This window comes from Nipponia nippon, unplaced genomic scaffold (assembly GCF_047370975.1).
Source record: "Nipponia nippon isolate SJK-2023a ecotype South Korea unplaced genomic scaffold, ASM4737097v1 scaffold_1, whole genome shotgun sequence".
Classification (NCBI taxonomy): Eukaryota; Metazoa; Chordata; class Aves; order Pelecaniformes; family Threskiornithidae; genus Nipponia; species Nipponia nippon.
Window position 1 is genome coordinate 118,861,649 of NW_028262290.1, and position 20,459 is coordinate 118,882,107.

The following is a 20,459-nucleotide window of genomic DNA, read 5'->3' on the forward strand; positions in this document are numbered from 1 at the left end:
TATTTAAGATTGTGCTTAATTTAGTATTTATCTAAACAGATTATCCTCAGCTTCGAGCAAATGAAATACATAAGTAGATTGTCAGGATGAGAAAGCAATATTTTAGTGAAATGAACGGATTAAAAAGATAAGACAAAGGTCTGACTACTCGATCAGCTATAATCTTCATGGCAGGCCTTGAGAAATATAGGTCAATATGTTTAGCGTTAGATACTTCAACAGCCCAGAGATTTAAATGTATTTAAAAAATCATAATTCTAAATTTGAGACAGTGATTGGACTTTCAAAATGTTTTCAAGACAACATGAAATAACTCTCTTGTTATTTTGCTACCTCCACTCACTCTGAGCTCTACCATGTTGTCCCCAGTCAAGGTGAGAGGCACTACACAGACAAAGTGAAGAGGTTTTCATTGGCCAACAAGGACAGCCAGCTTTTCCATGTGAAGTCCCTTCTCTTTGGAAGTGGGAACCTCTCAGGTGCCTGAGCTGAATCCAACAGGGCTCACGAATCAGAGCTGTGAGCTGCCATAGCTCACAGCCCACCGTACGAATTAAAATTAAATTCAACAAGGGTTCATCTTAATAGGCCGGGCAGGGGTCGGATACACTGCTCGCTCATCTGTCTCTTTACCAGGCAGTAACCCCTGCGGAGGGCAGGGAGCAAGCGGGGACGCAAGTCCTCGAACGGTCCCGCATGAATCAGGAGAGCTCAGGGATCGGGCCTGGTGTGAGGGAAATCACCCTTTGACATGAAAACATGTCCCAGCTGGTCACAAGCTCTCATTTGTTCTGGGGCAGGGTCTCAGCCGAGGACCGCACTGCCTGTTCCCCCAGGCTGCAAAATGCCCCATCCTCCCCCAGCCCAGGAACTCACACAGCAGCAAATTCGGAGAGAGATTTGGGATGGGAAGGTCTGTTAGATCAAATTCTCCATTGCTTGCTGAAAGGGAGATCAACAGGAAAGCAAAGCAAAATTATGCACAGTCCTGGTGAAACTGTACTAGTTTATAAGCAGGGTAAGCATCAGAGCTGCTCTCGGTTCATTTTTGTGGTGAAAAGGTTGTAATTTAAGCATACTTGACAGGTGCACACAACCAAGCACAAAACTTACACTAAGTAAATACTTATTTTCAGTCATATAAGAAGGCCCTATCTCTAGAGTACAAAAAGGTTCACCTTACTGTAGGCACTGCATTGCATAAACAGAATGTGTTGGTTTAAACTCCACTGGAAACACAATGGTGAAGAAAAAGGTTTAAAAATGAAAAGAATCAACAGTTGCCAGCAGCAAAAGGGCACAATCCACAGGAAAGAAAAAAAAAATGTTGTTCCTTGGAGGCTACTACAAGCTACTTGCAGTAATTAAAAACAACTCTGAACTGTACAGTGTTGACAACTGGGTAGGATGTTGTTTTCCAGCCAGAGGTAGAATTAATTATGCTGCTCTAGATTGTCTTTATTGACTTCTGCTTTTTTTTCTCATTAGTCAAAATGACATCACAAAACAACTATTGGCTTTATTTCAGAATCTGCCTCTAAAAAAAAATTACAGAAGGGAAATAAAATTATTGAAGAGAAGATGCTACTGAGACCTAGACCTAAACTGTATAGTCACTTCACAGAGTATCTGTATATGCTGCGGAGGTGAGCAAAATTAATCAAATGCCGTGCAACTTATACATAGATTCAATCCCAGTTAATGTAATCTTTTTATTTACTGTCGATTCCCTAGCTTTGCATGTTAAATATCTGAAATTCAAAGATACAGTGCCAAATTCAGCCTCACGGTGCCCAGCACAAGATCCTTCAGACCCTTAGGAGTGCTCGGACACGTGACTCAGGCGACCAGCCTGCTTTCATCCTCTGTCCTCCTCACCAAACACCTACCGAAACGCTTGCAGGACTGAGGGGCCGAGGACTTGAGAGCTACCAGGCCGCCATTCCCAAGGCAAAGCCTGCCATCTTGGTAAGCCCTCATAACGTGTAAATGCAGCGTATGTACTCTGTCTGAGGTGGGGTCCTGTTTGGTCTTCTAAAACGCCTAACTGTACCTAAAGCCATCAATTAGAACGGTTGCTACCAGGCTCTGGTAGGTCAGTAACTGCCGACCACTGCTGAAATGCAACTTTCGCCCTAGATTTCGCAGGGCAAGCTGGCCTTCGGAAAGGCTGCCGTTCCGGAGGGCCGCGCTTCCCTCCCGTTCTGCCTAAGGTGAGGCTCAGGGCTTAGAAACACGCGAGATACCCTGCCGCTCCGTCGGCTTTCAGACCCCTTGGGCCTGGCAAGCCAGACGCCCGCCTCACTCGCCCGCGGCGAGAGGCGACCCTGCCGCCCCGCCCCTCGCCACAGCCCCCGCCCCTGCCGGGGGCGGTGCCCGGCGGCGCATGCGCTGTGCGGCGGCTGGCGCCAAAACCGACACCAAGATGGCGGCGCCCTGGGAGAGGCAGGGAAGCTGAGGGCGTGTGAGGCGCAGCGGCGGGCTCCCGCGCGCAGGTAACGGTCCCCCGGCGGCGGGCGCGAGCGCGGGGCTCGCCTCCTGTCAGCCCAACGGCTCTAATTGCCGCCTGCCTCTGCTCCTCCTCACGCTCACCCCCGGGCGGCCTTTCCCCCCGGCGCCTGCAGCCGTGCGCCCCTCCGCGCCTCCCCTCGCCCGCTCTGTTAGCCTCGCTGCCCACTCCGTGCCGCTGCCGGCGGGGCAGCCCCTCGCAGCCGGCTGTCCCAGCGGCCCTGTGCCCCGCGGCCCCCCTCCCCACGTTTCCCGCCTCGCCGTGACTACTCTCCCGCTCGCTCTTTGCCGCTGAGGGAGCTGCCTGCTCCCGTCCCTGCTTCTCCGCCAGCGGGCCACCCCCACAGGACTTTTGCTAATAAAGTGTAGGGGGAAAAAAACGTAGGGAGATTTTTGTTTTTTTAATTCGAATTGGAGCTGCAGGGAAAAGAAAGGAATTTGACTGCCTGCCTCACTTGTAGGGTGAGTGAAACGTGCTGGCCCTTACCAAGCAATTTGCACTACCTTAATTTAGTAAAGGCCTCCTCTGCTGTGTGCTTATTGCATCTTTTCAAAGCAGGGTTTCAACTTTTCTTCCTTTGTCAGTCCAGCCCCTTCCTCCCTTCTTGGCACGCCTTGCAGAGTTGGATAGTTTGGGCTTGTAACGAGCTCCTTCGAAGACCCGCACAGCACTGAGCCAAGATGCCCATAACCGGGGCGAGGAGGGGCACCCTTCTTGTCCTAGTCCCAGGCACGCAAGCCTGGAGAGGCAAAACCACTGAGGACCACATCTCTTGCACGTGCTACGTCTCCTTGCTTGGCCCAAGGTGTGACTTGCTGACCATCACAGCTTGTGCATGAGGGGGTCTGGGAGCAGGAAAGAGATGGCAGATCTCTTTCTCATCCTGGAAGCCCACGTGTTTAAACGAGCTTTCCTCTAACGCTGTGTGACCCAGGCTGCGGCCCCTATCCCGCTCGCATCCGCCGCTCTGCCCCCTGCTCGCGTGACCTGCAGGGCCTGCGGGCTCCCAAATGCGCCCTGGCAGGCGTGGCATTGGCAGGCGGGCTTCTCTGGAGCTGTGCGCAGGCACCACGTCCAGCTTGTGTCTTTCCTTTCTGTCTTCAACGAAGGGATTGCATATATGTAACATTCATGTTGTAGAACATATATCTATTGTAAATCAGCAATGCTGAAAGGGGCCTACTGTAAGAAAGGGAAGTGCTCCTTTCTGTTGTAAAATGAATTGAAATAATAGAAATAAGTAATAAGGAAATAATTCATAAGGAAATAATTCATAAAAATAAGCAAAACAGTGAAGTACTGGAATATTCTTGCTAATTTTGAGCTGAGTGAAGAAGTGTAAGGTTATGGAGGGGGAGAAATTAGGTGTCTCCTGAGTAACTCGTGTGCACCTGCACTGGGAATCCTGAGGTCAGTCCTGGATTTGTTGTTATTACAAATATGAGAGATTTTAGAGATCAGCAACAAAAAATTCAAGGTGCTGGCATGACTTATGTAAATGAAAAATGTTGGAAAGAGCCTGTTTGATAAATAACAGAGAAAAGGTGCAATTCCTTAGATATGTAATGATGCAGGCAACGAGGGCTCGTGTATACATACATGGTGAATGTTAGGGAAGTACAACTTCCACTAGCTATACTGGGGAAGTAATTTAGGTGGTATAGGAACTGCTTCTACTGATAATGTTCCTAACATATGGGAAATAAGTAAATAAAACTGTTTCTTATACAGAGTTTCTCTACACAGAGATTTTACTGATGTAACTCTGCAAGAAAAAATATGAACTGACTGAATAGCTAGCCTAGTACAACAGTCAAGTGTATAGGCCAGAATTGGAAAAAAAACCCAACCACTCCACACAACACACCAACTCTCCTGTCCTGAGTGACTACCATCACAGATGGAGCCCAAAGTCATAGACTAAATGAACTCAACGGACATTTTGTGGACACTTGTGGGCATTTTACGATGTTTCACAGGGGTGCTCCATAGACCAAGGGAATGATACCTGTGTATTATATCAAAGGATGGGAAAAGGGGTGGTGGTTAATGAGAATGTATTGGATAGTGTGGGACCTGAGCATGACATAAACAGTACGGAATAAGGGGTGGAGGGAGAATGTGCTGGTTTTGGCTGGGATAGGGTGAATTTTCTTCATAGTACCCTGTATGGGGCTATGTTTTGGATTTGCGGTGAAAACAGCGTTGATAACGCAGGGATGTTTTCAGTATTGTTGAGCAGTGCTTACAGAGAGTCAAGGCCTTTTCTGCTTCTCACCCCACCCCACCAGCGAGGAGGCTGGGGGTGCACAAGAAGCTGGGAGGGGACACAGCTGGGACAGCTGACCCCAACTGACCAAAGGGACATCCCACGCCATATGATCTCATGTTCAGCAATACAAAGCTGGAGGAAGAAGGAAGGGGGGGGACGTTGGGAGCGATGGCGTTTGTCTTCCCAAGTAACCGTTACGCATGATGAAGCCCTGCTTTCCTGGAGATGGCTGAACACCTGCCTGCCGATGGGAAGTAGGGAATGAATTCCTTGTTTTGCTTTGCTTGCACGCATGGCTTTTGCTTTACCTACAAAACTGTCTTTATCTCAGCCCGTGAGTTTTCCCACTTCTACCTTTCTGATTCTCTCCCCGCTCCCACTGTGGGGGAGTGAGCAAGCGGCTGTGTGGTGCTTAGTTGCTGGCTGGGGTTAAACCATGACAATAGGAAATATTGATGTAAATAAACAAACAAGATTTTTTAAAAAGGAGTTAGGGGTGAAGATGGGGAAGAAATCTTCTCAGCGTAGGGTTTTTTTTAATGCTATATTTCCTACTGTAGGAAGTAAAATCATTAAATATCCTATTGAGACCTATCCTGAACTTGTGGACTATTTGATCTTTCTCACATCTGAGTAGTTTTATTTTAGAAGACTCACTCTAAAGTATATGAGGAGTTCTTTTAACTGGATTTTTAGTTGAAAGAGAACTGGATTGCTTTTTTTGCTTGATTTGTTAAATTATATCTTGTCTGAACAGTGTAAGTTTCTCGTGTAGCTCTTGCAGAAAACTATACTGAGGAGGAAGCCCTTAGCAAAACACTCAATTTGGAATATCTAGTTGAAATCTACTAATTATAGTCATCCTCCCCCATCTCTCTTCAGTGATGACAAATTTAGTAATTTTACGGGATAATTTCATGCAACTTCCTCTTTTCCCTATTTTCATTTTAAATTGTTGCTAACACCCCGTTAGCCAACTTCTTCTGTTTGGTCAGCCAAGTTTCTTGAACCTTCAGTTGACTAATCCTGCTTTTACGGGAGATTGAATACAACAATTGTATCTTATTAGAGAAGGAATCTTAACAGAACAGTTTTGTTCTGTGCAAGGGCCACAGTTAGTCCTCTTGGCTAAAAAATAAATGCTTTTATAATTCAAGCACATGGGAATAAAATGCAAGTACCATGGAAAACAGCCAAGTAATCTAAATCAAGCTAAAATATGTTTCATAGCTACCAAATTTCTGTATGATCATAATAACCACTGAATTCCTGTTATATATTGTAGACTGAAATACATATTTTTGTCTTTTTCAGATATCATAGCCTTAAGAATGGAGTTGGTTTGTCAGAGAGTTGGCACTTGTTCCTCATGTTTGAAGAGGCAACTGAATGGCTTCCTGGGATCAATTAAATGGCAAAGACGACTGGTTCCTGCTTGTGTCAGAACTATTTACAGTGAGACGGGGAAATGGGAAAAAAGCTATGGGTTGGAGACAAGAAAAAGAGTCGAAAATTGGTGGCTCCCAAGAATAAAGGATCAGTTCTGCAAAATTTCAGAAACTGATGTAAGCATTATGAGAAATTTGGAAATTACATGTTTGATATTTTTGTTTTCTCAGAATGAAATTAATTGAAAATTACTTAGTACAGTTGGCTTATAATGATGAGATGCATATTACATTTCAGAGAAAATATTTTTATATGATAGTAGATGATTAAAAACAGTAGATGAAATAGGTGGAAAAATAATAAAAAAAATCTTGAGGAAAAACACAATCAACAAAGTATGAGCTTGTAAATTTAGGAAGTGTTTAAGTAATCAATTTTTTCTGTGTATATTATACCACATTTAGGCATTAATTATTTAAAGTATTAAAAGAAACATCTTCTACGTTCGTAACTTTTGTAAACAATTAATTTTCTAAAGATCTTGTTCCCAATGGCTATGACAAATCTATTACACTACACACTGTGACTCCTTAAAATCTGTATTAAGGGAAGATGATTTTTTAAGAGTATTTTCTGGTATACAGTGTCTTAGAAATAAAGAGTGACTTGCAGAAAAAAAGTTTTCCCATGCAATAAAAGATCTCGAAAACAATTGTAATCTTGGTCTCTGACTCTTCTTGCCTTCACAATTATGCTCAGTCAAGTAGGCATAAGAACGTTTTTGTGCCCCTTCATGTTAGTTTTCCTAAAATGTGTCCCCTCTCAAAAAAAAAATTGATTCTATCAAAGTGTTGAAGAGAGAAAAGGGGCTTACTTTTTCTGAGGAAGAAAACTGGGGTGAAAACGGTGTGTGTGCATACATGTAGCAGGGAAAGCGTTAATTTAGCTTGTGTCTTGTGTCTAGATATTAATTTGTCTAGATATTCATTTATCTTGTGTCTAGATATTAATCTGACAATACATGTATACATAGGTATCATATATATATCTCATACATTGTATTTTTAATGATATTTTTGTTTTATCCTTACAGTTGAAGTAAATTTAATAACATCTCATATTAAGAGGCAAATAGTGTATAGTGCTGCAATAAAGTGTTCAGATTATTTCTAATTTTGCTGTTATTGGACAAAAGCGATAGTAATAGTTGATAAATGTAAATAGCTTTGTTCAGAATAGTAAAAGTTGCCCATATCTTTTTTTGTTATTAACATAAGAAAAACAGTATAGGAACTTATCAAGCATGAATCAATGATAAATTCAATGTTAATCAAGATGTATTAGGTATAATTTATGAGAGAGATAATGTTTGATTTCTTTGTAACTTTTGTCAATTTACTCAGACCTAACTAAATGAAATTTTTACTTTCTTTTCACTATGCAAGATAGTGCTTGTGAGATGTCTTTGGATCTGAGCAGACATAGTGGAACTGAACAGTTTCACTTCAGTGGATGTTCAGGCAATTGCAAATGATTGCGTTAGTCACTCAGTGAGTTACCAGTTCAGCTGACAAAAAGCAACTGGCCCTGAGTGAGCTCCATGTTTGTTGTAAATACAAAGTAAACCAGTAATTTAATCTGTCATGTTTTCATTTTTTGGTGGGACAGGTTAGGAGCGCATAGGTAATCAGTGACAGATGTAGGGAATCATGATTTGTTAAGCTGCAGTTATGTTCATATATCTTTTGTTGAGTAAAAGTCAATTAAAAACAGTTTTCAAGTGTTATATTAATACCAATATAAATTGATGACATGGCAGCAAAGTCTGGTAAAATATCTCCATTTACAGCCCCAAAGAATTTGATCCTAAGAATTTTTGTCAGTGCTCACTTGGATCAGTTCCAGCAGAACCTTCTGTCTTTTCAGGGCACTGTTGAGTTTATAATGTGTGCATGTATTTATTCAAGTGAAGTGCTAACTTATAACTTTCTAAAATTTTCTTTCTAGAAATCAAGACCAAAATTCTATGTACTTTCTATGTTCCCATATCCTTCTGGAAAGCTTCACATGGGCCATGTTCGTGTCTACACCATCAGTGATGCAGTAGCTCGGTTCCAGAAAATGAGAGGAATGCAGGTAAGAAAAGATCGGCAGTAGGACTGGGGGGTTCTTTGATGTTTTAATATCACGGTTGGTCAGGAAGTTGATATTTTCCAAAATCCATGAAGGTGAAGGCTTAGTTGGAATATATGCTACAAATGCATAGACAATAACCTGTGGAGCTTTGAATATTGAAATTTGAGACTTTTTTAAAACAGGTGGCGTTCAGAACTCACGGTTGATAACAAATCATTAGAAGCTATCTCAGATGATATGGCTGATGCTGTATCAGCCACCAGAATCTATTGCTGTAGGGAATAGTGTCGATGAGACGTGGGCCACACCATTTCTATGAGAGGAGACTGAAGACCCTACTGTCGTCGAGGTGGGAGAGAAAAAGGTGTAGCTGGCAAGAGAAAAGTGAGACACCACAGAAATAGACTCCTTTCACCACTTCTGCTCCTGACAAAAGGTTGATGTCCCTTGTCAGACTTGGAGGGGACATCCTGCTCCTCTCTGCCAGCTTGGAGGGAAACCCCTTCTCATGACTGCTGTAAGTCAGCTGCACGGCGTCCCATCACACGTCATGTCACCGGGGTGTAACTGTAAAAGTTTCCGTTCTGTAGTGGCTGAGCGCTTCACTTGCGTATTTCAGCCTTGCTCATACATACGAAACATGGTCTTCTGAGGGTGCAAGTCTACGAAGTAGGCTAAGACTAACTACTTGCCACATCCATGAGGAGAAATCACACTTTCCCTTCTGTGTTCCTTTGTTTCCCAGTCCACCCCATGCCTGCCATAGTTTCTCCCTTGCTCCCTTCTCTCTCTCTGGTAGGTAGAAGGTGTAGATGAGAGCCTGGTCCCTGTAGTCTACAGGTGGGATTCTAATTGGTGTTCTGCAGTAAAGACTGGTGGGCAAAATTTGAAGGATGTGAGGAAGGTGTGGGAGAATTGCGGTCTGAGTGACAACCATGCTAAGGGGGAAGAAGACATTTGGTAGGGGGAAAATGTTAAGAATCCGGGAAACAGTAGGAAGGAGGAATATGGGAAGAGAATACCCAATTTTAGGGTAGGGAACAAAAGGAAAGAAATAGCCGTAGGCAAGAATGTAGGATGAGACTTGGAAAGGAATTCTCTCTAACGTACGAGAGAGAAGGAGCAGTTCAAGAATACAGGAGTCAGACCCTCAAAAGAGTACAAAGAAGATGAAATGGAGAAATAAATGTTAGTTGCTGGTTGTGGTACTAAGTGCAATACCCTTCCTACAAGTGCTGCAGAAGTGTAGTGTTTCCTGGATTTATCACCATCCATGAAACTCTTAAAGGTATTGTCACTGAATTATTCAGTGTGCTGCCTTTCCAAATACTAGGTATTTTATGCCAATGTTGGACATACCGTGCACTGAATATGTGCTGTTGCTTTACAGAAATGCATTCCCATGCTTTTAAAATTACAGGAAAAAGAAATAACTACCTTAGACTTTAAATGAGAAAAAAAACCTCAATGATTGTTGTAATACTAATCTTTCCTAACTCCTCTGAATGACCGGAACTTAGATCGCATTAAAAAAAAGTGAGCCAGCTGGGCTCTTGAAGGGACTTTTGATTCTTGCTTGATGTTAAGACCACTGGAGATGTTATTTCAGGACATAGCTCATCTGTCATCAATAACAGTGGAGATATCCACTAAATTTCTGTTCAGAGAGATGAAAACATGCTTCCTCTTCTACTAGCTAAAATAAAGTGAGGATAATTGTCTACATCCAGTAGGATGCTGTAGGTGTTAGCTTTTAAATACAAGGGAAGTAAGCATCTTTAGTAAAAACCTTTGGAGAAAATGAAAAGATAATATAATTGCAATGAAATACAAGAGCCACTCTGAAAGCCACATGATTGCCTGTTTTTTCCAGAAAAGTTTTGAAAGTCTTCTGAAGTTTTTAAGTCTTGCATTTCAGCTTATTTTTACATTTCATTGGTCCATTTCATGTAAATAATTTTACATTTCATGTAAAAATGGCTTTGAAGGGTATTAGGGTGCCTGTAGAACATGCTGAATTTCTATAAATACGTATATCTTCTGTTGTGTTAACCACTTTGAACATCTATTTATGACTAAAGGTGGGCAGCCAAAGAATTTAACCTTCATATATGATTGAGAGACATTAAAGATCTCTCAAATGATTTTCTGAGTATGTCAGATTAAGAGTTATTGTGTTAGTGATGTACATTAACTTGCTGGAACTTATATTTACCTTAAAAAACCTTTTCTTTATTAGCCATGCTAATTTATCCATCACTTAGAATTAAAGTCTTTATAATTTATTTACTTCTCGCAAATAATTTAACAGCCACTAGATGTTTTCTCTGGCCATTGTCACAGTTGTCCAATCTGTTAAAGTTTTTTTTATTGTGATGGTTATAGGCTATGACATGGTTATGTCTTATCATGCACAAAATTTGATATACCCAAGAAAAATGTTTTTCCCTGTATTCAGGGAATGCCTGGAATTCTTTGGTACATAAAAAAAAAAGAATGCTTTAGAAACAAAAAGTATTAGTATGCATAATTTTAAAGTTATTGTATTGATTTTTTAAATATTTTTTTTCTTTCTGGAAATTCAGCTTTAATATATTGCATGTTTGAAAGGTCAGGGACTGCTAATTTTTCCCAAGTCAAAATTCTAAGTGGAAGTAAATGCATTTCAGGTATTCAAGGCAAGTTTAGGATAAGTAGTAATTGCTTCCATCATTTCCAAACTAACAAAAAAGAAGAGTCATTGAAGATAATCTTAGGAAGTATATTTCTCCATATAGAACTGACCTTGTTTAGCAAGTCATAAAACTGTTCTAGAAGCAATACAGGTAGGTTGAAAGTGTTTGTAAGGCAACGAGGAATGATGGGCCATTACCATGAAAAATACAGGCAAAACCATTCAGACTTAACAGTTCCCAGGGAAAACTTCAGACTACAATGTATGTTTGTTGTCTAATAAACAGTGAGGGAAAATATCAGGGAAAATATATGGTGTGCACATAGTTGACTAGTATATATGGTTGAGTAAGAGAGTAATGTATGTTGAATAAGGTGGAGATATTTTTCTTACAGAATGCCTTCATGAGAAAATAGTAAATTAGTTTCATATTGATTTAATCTGAACAGGCAAGAATTGTCTTATTTGTTATAATACTTAAGTAAGGATAAGCTTGAATGCCTTTATAAAGGGATTAGAGCTCCTTTAGGAAATTGAAACCGTTCTTTGGAATGCATTCGTGTAATTTCTTCATATTGGAAGTAGTTTGAAGTCATAACTGGGAAAGTGTTAAGTCATTTGGATGCTGGTTTTTTGTTTTTCTAAAATGGAACATTAGTATTTCATTTTTCTAGCTGGATAGGATCTGATTTTGTTTCAATTAAAATATTCTAGAGAGGTAATGCGCACTGAAATCTACTGATATTTGCCAGAAACCTGTACTTCCCCAGCATTTTAAGTGGGAAAATAAATATTTGTTGCACTTTTTTTCCCCCCCCTTGTTTTTGGAAGAAATACTGCTTCAACATAAAGCCATAGATGATATTGGTGACTAATGACACTGAAAATGGGCAATCAAACAGATCACCTAATGAGTGGCAGCCTTTTCTGCAATACGCGCCTGGCTGGCCATTTATTAAATGGTGTGCAGGGGTGGGATTTAATGCGAGTGTAAGATCACAATAGGCAGCCACTTTTTCAGTGTACTGATGAGCGATAAGCTTCGCAGAGTTTTCTGTGCGAGGTGTGTGAATGCGTGTATTGCAGTACAGAGGTAATCACCAGAGGTGTACTGGTACGGGGCCAGCACACTGATTGTGCCGATGGGTGATGAAGTCCCGTTCGTTTTACCTGAAGATCTGACCAGTGAAGCGTTGTCTTGTTCCAGCACTCCTCAAGTGCCCGTAGGCAGTGCACGGGAAACTAACTGTCACGTACTCGGATTAGGTTGCTGGCTAAATGATTCGTAGAGTACATATGTGGTAAGATAAGTTGTTTACATTCTAATTACTGAAGATGAGGTTCGAAGTCTTTGCGTGGGAGCTGTAAACCACATAGATTACTTAGCGTGAATACAATGAGCTAGTCTCTTTCGAAAATGTGTCAAGGATAACGTTTTTCTTGAAGTGCAATTAAAACAATTTTTGTGTATGGAGAGTTCTAGTCACAGATTGTATTACAAACATATTTCTTTAAAAATGCTATGAAAAATTAAGTTGTGTATTTTAAATTACAATTTTGTATCTGTTAGTAAACCAATCCAGAACTAAACTGTGAAGTTGCTGGTTGTGTCTTCTCTGTAAATTTACATGCATGTTGTGAACTCAAATGTACGAGTTTTGTAAGAAGTTAAGAGATTTCCTATTCATTATTTGAGAGTGCCGTGTACAAATTATAGGGATATTAATGGTGATTTTCACCATGGCAGATTTCCGGTCTGCTGCTGCTTGGGGAAAAAATATTTACCATTGCTTTATTATGCTATCATTATCATGTCTTTGATAAATTCCAAAGTGTGCCTCTCAGAGGCCTGGGAATAATTCCCTTAGCAATCAGTAAACAGCGAATGATTCCATTCAATAGTTCCTGTGATATCTTTTTAATAAAATTTTTAATTGTAATTGATACCACAGCGAGGCTGTCATATGCAAGTTGTGCTGAAATGAGAATGATCACGGGACAATTCAGGCTGAAATTCCTGTACACTAGGATTGGATTTCTTAATTTATACTTAAACTGCTCCTGATAGATGGGATTAGAATATTGTCAGTGATATTTCCACAATATCCCAAAATGACTTAAAGGGTGTTTTCGTTTTATCCAGAACTTCTTTTTTTAAGTTGGATGTATTTTCATTAATTGTTTTTCCTTTCAGCAGTGAATCTTAATACTCCTGAAATTGCATAAGTGAATGGTATTGAAGACAGACAGACAAGTTTGATTTGAACTTTATAATGAATTCATCAGTAGGATGAATTACTTCAATACAGTTCCATTTTCCAATATCATCAGCTGCTATTCTCCATCATTTTTTTGTGTGAGGCTGTTGTGTCCTTTTGCCAGGTTATTTTCTGTGGTATAAACCAAGTGAAAGTATTACAGGTATCCTGTGTGAATTGAATCTTATTTAAATTTAGTTTTTCAGTAGCAAGTACGGAAAGTGTTAATTAGCTCACTCTGTTTCATTTTGAAAGAAAGAGAGAGAAAACGAGGTATTATTTTAAATGCAATTATGTTATACAAGAATGTGTGAGATTAAGGAGGTGAGTGACACCTTTGTTTTCTAAATGTTTGTAGTAATGTGTGGATGTAGAATAATTTCTTATATTTTATATCTTGTGAGAACAAGAAATAAATGAGAGCATTTTATAAGCAGAGTTATGTTTTGATAGAAATCTGTGTGGGTTGATTATTTTTTAATTTGAAAGTGCCTTATCAGAATGCAAATATGCAGCATTCTGTTGCAGAGAATCATTGAAATAGTCCTTGCTAGAATGTACACACTAGTTCAAAATTCATTATTTTAATCTATTTCCACGTGTGCCTTGTCTGCTTGGGTTTTTTTTGTGTGGTGGTGGTAATTTTCAGCTGTTGTATAACAGTGTTTATTACCTAGTACGCTTAAAAGACAATCTAGGCTGCATTCAGGTGGAGGCCTTGTATTTAAAATGTGTTGTATCTGTAATCTGTTGATCTACAGATTTTCAACATGTTCAGTCTAATCGTAGCAGTCAGTGGAAGGAGCAGTCGTCCTCTCCTTTCCCCTCTCCAACCGTGTGTCCTTACTGCCTCACTTGTGTGTGGTTGCACAGTTGTGAGATCAACTGCAAGGAAAATGACAGAAAGTTGCCGCTGGAGCCAGGGGTGTTTTCTGGCAGCTGGAACTCGTGACCACGGACCACCTATTTTGTCAGCCTTTTTTGGTTAGTTCACGTTGTGTCATGGGGCTGTAACTAGAGACAGGAATGTAGACTTTGCTGTATTGATTCAAATCACTAGTCTGTCAGCTAACCTCTTCGTTTTCATTTTTAGTTCTCTTATCACACATTCTCTGAAATAAATACATTTATTTACAGGCATTTTTGACACTGGTTCTGGTGTCTGTCTTAAAATTTAGAATGCGTCAATCTGGATGTAAGGTACGTCAGCTCCCTGGTCAGAGTTTTGAGACATACTGAGCCCATCAGGAGAGCAAACAAGTTCTTTGTTTCCTTACAAACATTAAGGAAAATTCACTGAATCGTCTGTCCTAGTTATGTTGACGGAGGCAGAGAACTGAGTGTTATGAGATCATTGTCAGCTTTGTGTTATATAGTACCTGCTGATCTCACCTACTAATGTCAGTGTGATGGGCTGATTGTTACGGCAGTGAATAAGATGAAAATTCTCTGAAAGGAAGAGCTGAGATCTCAGAAATTAATTAATGGAGTTACTGTGTCTTCCTCTGCTTCATCCCACAGTCACATTAAGAGCTCTAGCCATCATTAACGACAGATTTTTGACCATGCTGTGAAATGATTCTTACAGCGATGCCTCGAGATAATACAAAGGTCAGAGTCTTTGGGATCTAAAATGTTTCAAGATGCAACTGTTTTCCTTTTTAATAATCTGCTCCTGAAAAGGCCGCTCAGTGTGGTAGTTACTGAGCACTTTGTTTCTCCACACACTAATAAATCACTTCCTTGCAACTTCACGTTCCTGAGCAAAACATAGTATACTGAGTGGTAGAAAGTGCCAGTCTTTCATAGTTGATCCTGCCAGATCATGTGAACTTCTGAGGATTTTAAGCCCTCTGTGTTCAAGACTAACCTAGTAGTTTTAACCAGGAAGAGTTTACCTGTCTCTTTCATCGTGAAGACCAGAAACACACAGCTGCCTTTGGAGACAGTACAGGCTTCTGCTGTCTTAGAATGACTGAAACTATAGCCTACCTTCTTTTACCAGGTATAGACATCCTCGGACATATGCAGGCCTCCTCTCTCTACAAGATATGCTCATTATTTGTTTTTCTTTCTCCTTGCAGCTTAGAGAAAATACTGTCTGTACAGAGAAGCGATGCTTGGAAGAATGGTCACTCTAGTGAGCAGAATTGATCCCTTAGTTGCATAAGGTTTAGAGACTGCTGTCAGAACCATTCAAGTCAGCTTTCAAGAGAGCAGATGACTTTTTTTTCCTTTTCTTCTGCTCGTCTGTAATGCTGGAGGGAGCAGCCATGTTTTCTGCTAGCCTATGACCAACCCATCAAGGAGCTACAAGGAATACCCTTTGGTCTTCAAAATTGCTTTCTTCCTATTTTTTATTTGTTTTGAACAGTTGAACTGTTCCTTTATTCTTTGTGCCAACTTCTGACATGTTAGTAGTATATTTTCTTCTCCCCTTCCACGTCTCTTGAGATTTTTGATGCTTTTCAGAACTATATAGTTAATCTCAGCCTTGTGTTTTATGTTGGCTAGGTAGAGTTAAGGTGTAACTCCAAGTGCCGCGTGGAGACCGTGGCATTTTAACTGTAAATACATAACATACATTCCAGCCAGAAGCAGCTGACCTATTGTTTAGACAAATGCATTTCACAAACCTTTCAAATCCATTCAGGGTAGAGAAGTAAAAGAGACAATAAACTTGAAATCGTTTGCTAAACCACTGTGCATGTTACATTCATCTCTATAGCAACTACATAAATAGATCTATCCTGGAGATTAATTTGAGGATATTTTTAATGTCTCTTTAAATTCAGGTTTCTGATGGAAACTTGAATTAGCGTATTTCTTCAGCCCTTTAACTTGAGGAATGCTGTTGGTTGTTAAATTGAACTGTCTTTTGAATGTGATAAGTGAATACACTGTATGATATTTTTAATATACATGCTAGAATTGGGAAGATCTGTGTGAGCAGATAACTCCTGCTAGTGCTGATGGTACGGTGATAAAATGTCTGCACATTAGCTGTCTGGAGCATCAGTCAGCCCTTTTGGGGAGCCTGTAGCTGGTAGCGAAGCTGTTCTTCCCACATCCTTTTGCTCATGAGCGTGAGGAATGAAATTATGCCTTGCTTTTGGCTGCCTGTCTTTATCCAGGAGACCTTCAGAAGCCAAATTTTACAAAAACTAATCAAGAGTAGTTTTTTTCAGTCTCATCTAATGTGCATCAGCTTGTAGTAAAAGAAGGCATTTGTAGGGATGCAAATGTAGGGCATTTGTCTAAATAAACAGCATTTAAATAAGAGAAAATATGCATTATACATGAAAAAAAAATATCTGCTTTATTTCATCATTTCTGTCCAGAGACAGGTGATCAGCAATAGTAGTGGTCAAAAAGAGCTGAGCTGAAGAAACTAATATTTTAGTGTGTCCTTAAAAAATTCTATTGAGATTTGTAGTTTATGTAAAGTTTATCTTTCTTATTTGTCTTTTATACCAATAGTTTTGACTACTGGTTGAGGGAGGGAGAGGAGAAGGGCTGGGGAGAGGTGTGCTTCAATGCAGCGTTTGCAAGTGGTTTAGGCTGCAAATGAGATTTTCCATGTAACGCTTATAACGTGAGGAAGTGGGGAGTTAGGAAATCTGACTCTTGTATTTTCTGACACTGTGATATGAGGAACAATAATCTGTCTGATTATAGGGAAAATTTGTAATACAGCATAGCATTCCGATTTCTATTAAGTTTATACATAAAAAGAATGTGCTGTGCATGGACCCTTACTGTACTGGCTTGAATCACAGTTGATCACAGGTTAATACCTTTGGTTTTGTTGCTGCACCAGCAGAGTAATGTGATACAGCAGGTTTAGTTTTAGCTCAGTATTGAAAACAAGAATGCTGAGGAGTCCCATCTGTTAAATTCTCTTGCTTTTACACTGAGTTGGTACCTAGGGCATCTTTATAAACATGTCTATAAAATATTTTTTATGAAAGAATCCATTGAAGTCAGAGGATTGGAAGGTTGTGGCAAAGAAGAATAAAAATAATTCAAACCAGTGACAAAAGTAGCTCTTCTGCTTCGGAAATGAACAGATTTTTCGCTTGGAGATAGCTTATGAGATTAGTATTGCTGGGCTTGCTTTCTTATTGCTTGTTTGCTTACATGCCACTAAAGAACAAGTTCTTTATATTTTTAGGAGTAAAAATTTTGATTTCTTACAATCTGAAAATGTTACTCGATCATGTTTTGCTATTGTTAAACTTGTATAACTTTAATAATTGTTATTCAATTTATAGCACATTTGTAGGTGTAAGAAATGGGATTGGTTTTATCAGGTATCCAATACATAAGTGTGTTTAATGACAGCATCTTAAGCACTGGCCTTTCTTTCCCTGGTTATTAAACAGGTTTTTTGAATACTTACTGTATTGCTAGGTTATTTTTCTAAATAATTTGCATGTTAATAGGAAAGATATATATCTATTTCAACATAAATTATCTATTATATTTTGCAGTAAACATTTTTTTCCACCTTTATTTATTTGTGGTCATGAAATACAATTTGTCAGTCTACAGTCTATGTTTACAGAAGATATTCTAGTAAAATTTGACTAAAACAGTTTTCCCCGTCCTCTTCATTTTATCTGTTGGATTTAAGGTTATGATAGGGTATTTTTCTTTTTTTTTCTTCAGCAAAAAGGAAAAAAAGTAGGCTACACATCAGGTACAGTTATAAAACCATTGGTTCAATTAGTTTTGCTTGCTTTCTTCTCCTTCTTTAGGATGAATATTTGTTTCTGTTTAGCAGTAGCATCAACTGCTAATTTTAACCACCACACAAATTTACAAAGGATTGATTTTTGTCATTGTTAACCTGGTATTGCAATAGTCACGAGGATTTATTACATAATACTTTAAGCTCCCTCTAACATTACATTGTAGGTAGCAAGTGTGCTTCATATTCATCTTTTAAAACAGACCTGGGCGGAGTGGGCATGTTTTGAAGAGGTTCAATTCAGACAAAACAAATGCTGAAATGCAAAACACCATTCATTATTTGAATGCAAAACACGGTTCATTATTTAGAGGCCTGTGTGTGGTGTTGATGCCATTCCAGAAAGTTACATAAGACTGTGGTTTTCCGTTTTGCCTACAGGTGATAAATCCAATGGGATGGGATGCATTTGGTTTACCAGCAGAAAATGCTGCAGTTGAACATGGGCTTCACCCTGCAAGCTGGACACAAAGGTAGCTTTTAATGAATTTAAGTAATATGACATTTCCACTGTGAATACCTGTACTGTGGCCCCCATAAACCAACAAAACAGAGCAAAACCAGTGTAGAAGTAGAAGAAAGACAGTACAGAAAGAACCAGGGTTATTTGCCAATGTTTTAGGGGACTGTGCAAATGATTCACTTTTGAAAAACAAATGTATCCGGATGATTTTCAAGGTTTTAATCTCAATTACTTCTAACTTGTAAAAAGGAAGAATATTGCAAGAGTGTCATTTTGCAAACACCGATATCAGTGAGTAAGAAATAAATCAGAATTTCATTATGGTGACTTAAATCTTAGTATAGAATAAACAGTTGAAAATTATGAGCTACGTGGTTAGATTTACTAGCAGTTTTCAGTACCATGCGAAAGAGACGATAGTTTTTTCATTTGAGACTGGGTCTTGAAAAGTGATAAGCAGCCATTATTGCTGGTGATTTCTGTGAAAATTTTGGGCTTTAGACCACAGAACTGGGTGTTGTGTTCCCCTAATATTCTTTGAAATGAGTAGAAAGTTATATAAGTAAACATTAATTTCTGTAAATGACTCAGAAACCGATCTTCTTAAGTGAAGCTATTTGTTTTGCTCTGGGTGCGGTAATCTAGCTGTGGTATCTTTTTGGACCTTGATCCATTTCCTTCTTTGATAATGCTGTTTCTTTTAAGTTTTTGTCGTGCTTCTGGTCCCATGTTAAGATACTTGATACTTTTCCAGCTAAAATATGACAGCAACTGATTCCAGTCAGGGAGAATGCATGAGTGCACTACACACAAATTCCCAGTTATTTTTTCCTCCGTGTATGGTTTAGATGAGAATATGTGTGAGAACCAGTTACCATCAAGACACATAAACCTGGTTTTGTTCTTTTGAGTCTGAAACATCACTGTGCAGTGTGTTGTGGGCTATCAATTATATTGTAGCACGGTCAGTAAATTGATGATTTCTTTCTTCCTTCAATAAGCCTACTGAATTTCAGCTGTAAAACAAATCTGCATATCTGTTTTATCTGAGTGACTCATTTGTAACTCGATTATCTTGATGGAACCTTCAGCAGGCAGAGGGTTACTGTGATCCTGACCTACATGACGAATGAGGCAGGAAGAAGTGAAGGTTGTAGTTTTGAGACAAGGAGGCTGACCTTAACTACTTGTGACTACAAAAGGGTCAGTGTTTTCCCCTCGTCTCTATTATGTGGTCCCTCCTCACCTATTGTACTAGCTTTGGCACTGGTAGGACGTCTTGTTGAACTGACTCAGCTTGCTTAACTCAGAAGAAAGCCGTTCTGCCAGCTGACTGAGTTGAATTGGCTCAACAGAAAAGCAGTGAGCATGCGGGGCAGAGAGACTGCAAAGCAAAGTGCCGTATCAGCTCAGCCTGTCTCATCCCAGCTGTTTGTCTGGTCATATCAAAAAGCATGTGGCAGGGCACAGGCTGAGCTGATTCTCTTCTGCTACTTTCTGTGCTCTTCTGTTTTTCTCTTTTCTTGTAAATAGGTGCATGTTGTTCCATACACTTAAAGCAGTTCAGCTAGTAGTTACAAGTACAATATGTTTTATACCGGAGGAAAATTTTGCTTTGAAAATTTCCTTAGTACTGAAAAGAGTGATTGTCTAGTTTTAAGAGTTAAATAATAATATTATAACAGCAAACTGAGACAAGTTAGCACATCATCACTGAGACTGATTATAATAACAACCAAATAGGAAAATTATTTACATACTCAATTTTTTTGATTATGCTAAGGAAGGGAGTTGGTTCATCATACCGGCAGTTTAAAGTCTGACCACTGAAGTAATTGCTGCCTCCCGTTTTCTCCACTGTCCCTGTCCTGAATGTTTCTAATGCCTGCAGCAGGGATGACTGAACTGAATGTGAAGCTGTGATGGTGTGGTAGCAACCTGATGTGTTTTAGTCATCCCTGGAGCAGAGCCAGCCACCCATGTAAAAAGGGAACAACCATATTTC

General features: G+C 39.7%; 1 protein-coding gene across 2 annotated transcripts in view; it reads left to right on the forward strand.

Moving 5' to 3' along the window:
* Nucleotides 1-2,369: 2,369 nt before the first annotated feature.
* Nucleotides 2,370-20,459, forward strand: part of LARS2 (leucyl-tRNA synthetase 2, mitochondrial) — an 88,681-nt gene continuing 70,591 nt past the window's right edge. The window contains exons 1-4 of one of the 2 annotated variants that reach the window (XM_009464466.2): nucleotides 2,370-2,495; nucleotides 6,096-6,346; nucleotides 8,178-8,306; nucleotides 18,373-18,464. In XM_009464466.2, coding sequence (XP_009462741.1) covers nucleotides 6,113-6,346; nucleotides 8,178-8,306; nucleotides 18,373-18,464 — 455 coding nt within the window. In that variant the 5' untranslated portion in view covers nucleotides 2,370-2,495; nucleotides 6,096-6,112. Of the gene's footprint in view, nucleotides 2,496-4,759; nucleotides 5,036-6,095; nucleotides 6,347-8,177; nucleotides 8,307-18,372; nucleotides 18,465-20,459 lie in introns of those variants that run through there. The other variant, XM_087769231.1, reaches the window with a different exon arrangement.